General features: G+C 58.4%; 1 protein-coding gene across 3 annotated transcripts in view; it reads left to right on the plus strand.

Annotated features, from left to right (window-relative positions):
- The window catches only part of PHOSPHO1 (phosphoethanolamine/phosphocholine phosphatase), a 10,065-nt gene that overhangs the window by 4,797 nt on the left and 2,888 nt on the right, over positions 1–2,380 (plus strand). For 2 of the 3 annotated variants that reach the window (XM_017837117.1, XM_017837119.1), the window contains exon 2: positions 1,807–1,881. In XM_017837117.1, the coding sequence (XP_017692606.1) occupies positions 1,807–1,881 (75 nt within the window). Of the gene's footprint in view, positions 1–1,524; positions 1,540–1,806; positions 1,882–2,380 lie in introns of those variants that run through there. The other variant, XM_017837118.1, reaches the window with a different exon arrangement.

A 2,380-nucleotide genomic window follows, 5' to 3' on the forward strand; every position in this document is an offset into this window, starting at 1 on the left:
GCTGGGATCCCGCTGGGATTTCAGCTCTCGCTGCCCCAGACGGGTCCATCCCACCCCCCCAGTGATGTGTCCGTGGGCACCACCAGCTCCTGCCTGGGTTTGACGGGGTGGTTCAGGGCTGGGACACTTCCTAGGTATTTTTTCCCATCCCTCCCCTCCTGTGGGAGCAGGATCAGGGTTGGAGGAGGGAACTCCAGACCCCACAGCTCGGCCCCTCCTCAACTGGGCTAGTTTAGCTCTGCATTACTGAGCCATTCCTGCACTGGGATCTCCCACTGCTGTATCCCAAGGGGAAAACAGCACTCGATGTGGATTTTGTTGGATGTGCTTTGCCCCAGAGCCCTCAGAGGTCGGCAGTAGGAAATCCCATCCAGAACCTTTATTCCCTAAATAACGCTGGCTCAGATTTTAATGCGCATTTTGACACAATTAATCTCGGGTTTGGGGCCGCCTGGGAGCAGAAGCAGCTCCTGCAGCAGCATCCCAGGGATTCTCCAGTCCCCAGGGGGCAGATGGGGCTGGAATTGTCCCAGCTGACTTCATGGATTGTCATTTTCCTCAGAAATTCCACAGAAAACAGCCCAGTGGCCTCTCTCCCCCCCTGAGCAGGGGGAGCTCAGGGACACGGGGACAGGGAGACTCGGACAGCAACAGGTTTTGTTTTCCAGCACTTTGGAGCAGCTGGATTTGTCCCAAGTGTCCAGGGAGGTGGGAAGAGCTGCAGGGAGCTCTGCTGAGGGGAATACTGTGAGATCCAGGTGGATGGTGCTGCTCCCAGACTTCCCCAGCCATTCCAGGGCTCTTTCCCTGGGCACCACAAAGCCTCCTTAAGGATTAGCCCCAAATTATTTTGTCACTGCTGGCAGCTCTTTAGAACACAGGGGCTAAAATTACAATTCCTCTTTCATGTTTAATCCCTTTTTTTTTTCCCCTCTCTGTCTTGGTTTGGACCTGAAAACCACAGTGGCTGCTCCCACTGCCAGCCTGGCTCTGGCATTATTGGACTTCAGCCCCTGCCTGTGAATAAACATGAAGTTTTGATTCCTGCAAAGAAACAACCAGGGTTTGGTCCAAGGTGCCACCAAAAAAAAAAAAAAAAAGTGGCTTTTACAAGATTCCAAGCCAAGGTTTCGTTTTTGGGCACCAGCACCGAGGTGCAGCCGTGGTTTATTATTTCAGCAGAGTCATGAATCGTGTTTGTGCCCAAAATAGTTGGATGCTGGGCTTCAATCCAGCCAAATCCCCCACAAATCACCTTCAGCTGCAAAACTCTTCCGTTGTCGTGCCGATGACAAATCGCTGGAATCCTCCCTGCCCCGGCTCAGCCAAGCTACCGGTGCCCACTTAAAACAACCCGGTGGGTCATCCCTGAATTTGCAGCCGGGTTTTGGCTGATTTTTGGAGGTTTCCCACCGCTTCGGACCACAAGAGGTCGGCAGAATCCCGGGGATGGGAGCCGGGCTCTGCCTTGGCACGTCCCGCCGGCGCTGCCGCTCCGTCCAAGAACACCCGAACTAATTACGCGGCGAGAAAATCAGGGTAATTTGGGAGCAGGGCACGCGTTGCCGGGGGGCTCTGGCTGCTCCGCTGGCTGCCTTCACGTGCGCCCGGCGGGAATTAAGAGGGATCAGAGGCATTAAACAGGCTCCGGCTGCTCTCCCTTAATTCCCCCCTCCCGGTACAAAAGGTCCCCGGGCTCGGGAGGTCGCGGCGGGACACGAGCCGGGCCGTGCCCAGCGGGGCCTGAAGGTGGCAGCCGGGGGAGCCCAAATTGTTCACCGGGCTCCTGTTCTCTGTGCTTTGCAGCCCCCGCTGGCGCCCCGGGATGGTCCCGCCATGAGAAGGTGCTGCCAGGGCGTGGGGCTGCCATGCCTGTTTAAGGTCAGTGCCAATGTCACCTGCCCGCTCCCTCCTTTGCTCGGGGAGAGCAGGAACTGGGTCCCCACCCTGCAAACCCCCACCCCGGAGAGCCAAGGGGAGAGGGGGGACTGGGGAGGCCGGGCTGGGGGGCACCAGCTCTGCCCCGGGTGGGCAGAGGGGGTTAATTTTGCGTTTAGAGCAGGGCAGGAGGCAGCTCTGAGTTCATGGAATAGCCTCAGCTGGGAGGGACACACCAGGACCACCCAGCCCAACCCCTGGCCCTGCACAGACACCCCAACAATCCCCCCCTGTCCCTCAGAGTGTTTTCCAAACCCTCCTGGAGCTCTGGCAGCCTTGGGGCTGTGCCCACTGCCCTGGGGAGCCTGGTCGGTGCCCAAACAGCCTCTGGGGGAAGAACCTTTCCCAAAATCCAGCCCAACCCTCCCCTGGCACAGCTCAAGCCGTTCCCTGGGTCCTGTCCCTGCTCTTCTCCCTGGGGTGGCTGCAGAGCCCAACCTGG

This window comes from Lepidothrix coronata, unplaced genomic scaffold, assembly GCF_001604755.1.
Source record: "Lepidothrix coronata isolate B3197 unplaced genomic scaffold, Lepidothrix_coronata-1.0 Scaffold291, whole genome shotgun sequence".
Taxonomy (NCBI): Eukaryota; Metazoa; Chordata; class Aves; order Passeriformes; family Pipridae; genus Lepidothrix; species Lepidothrix coronata.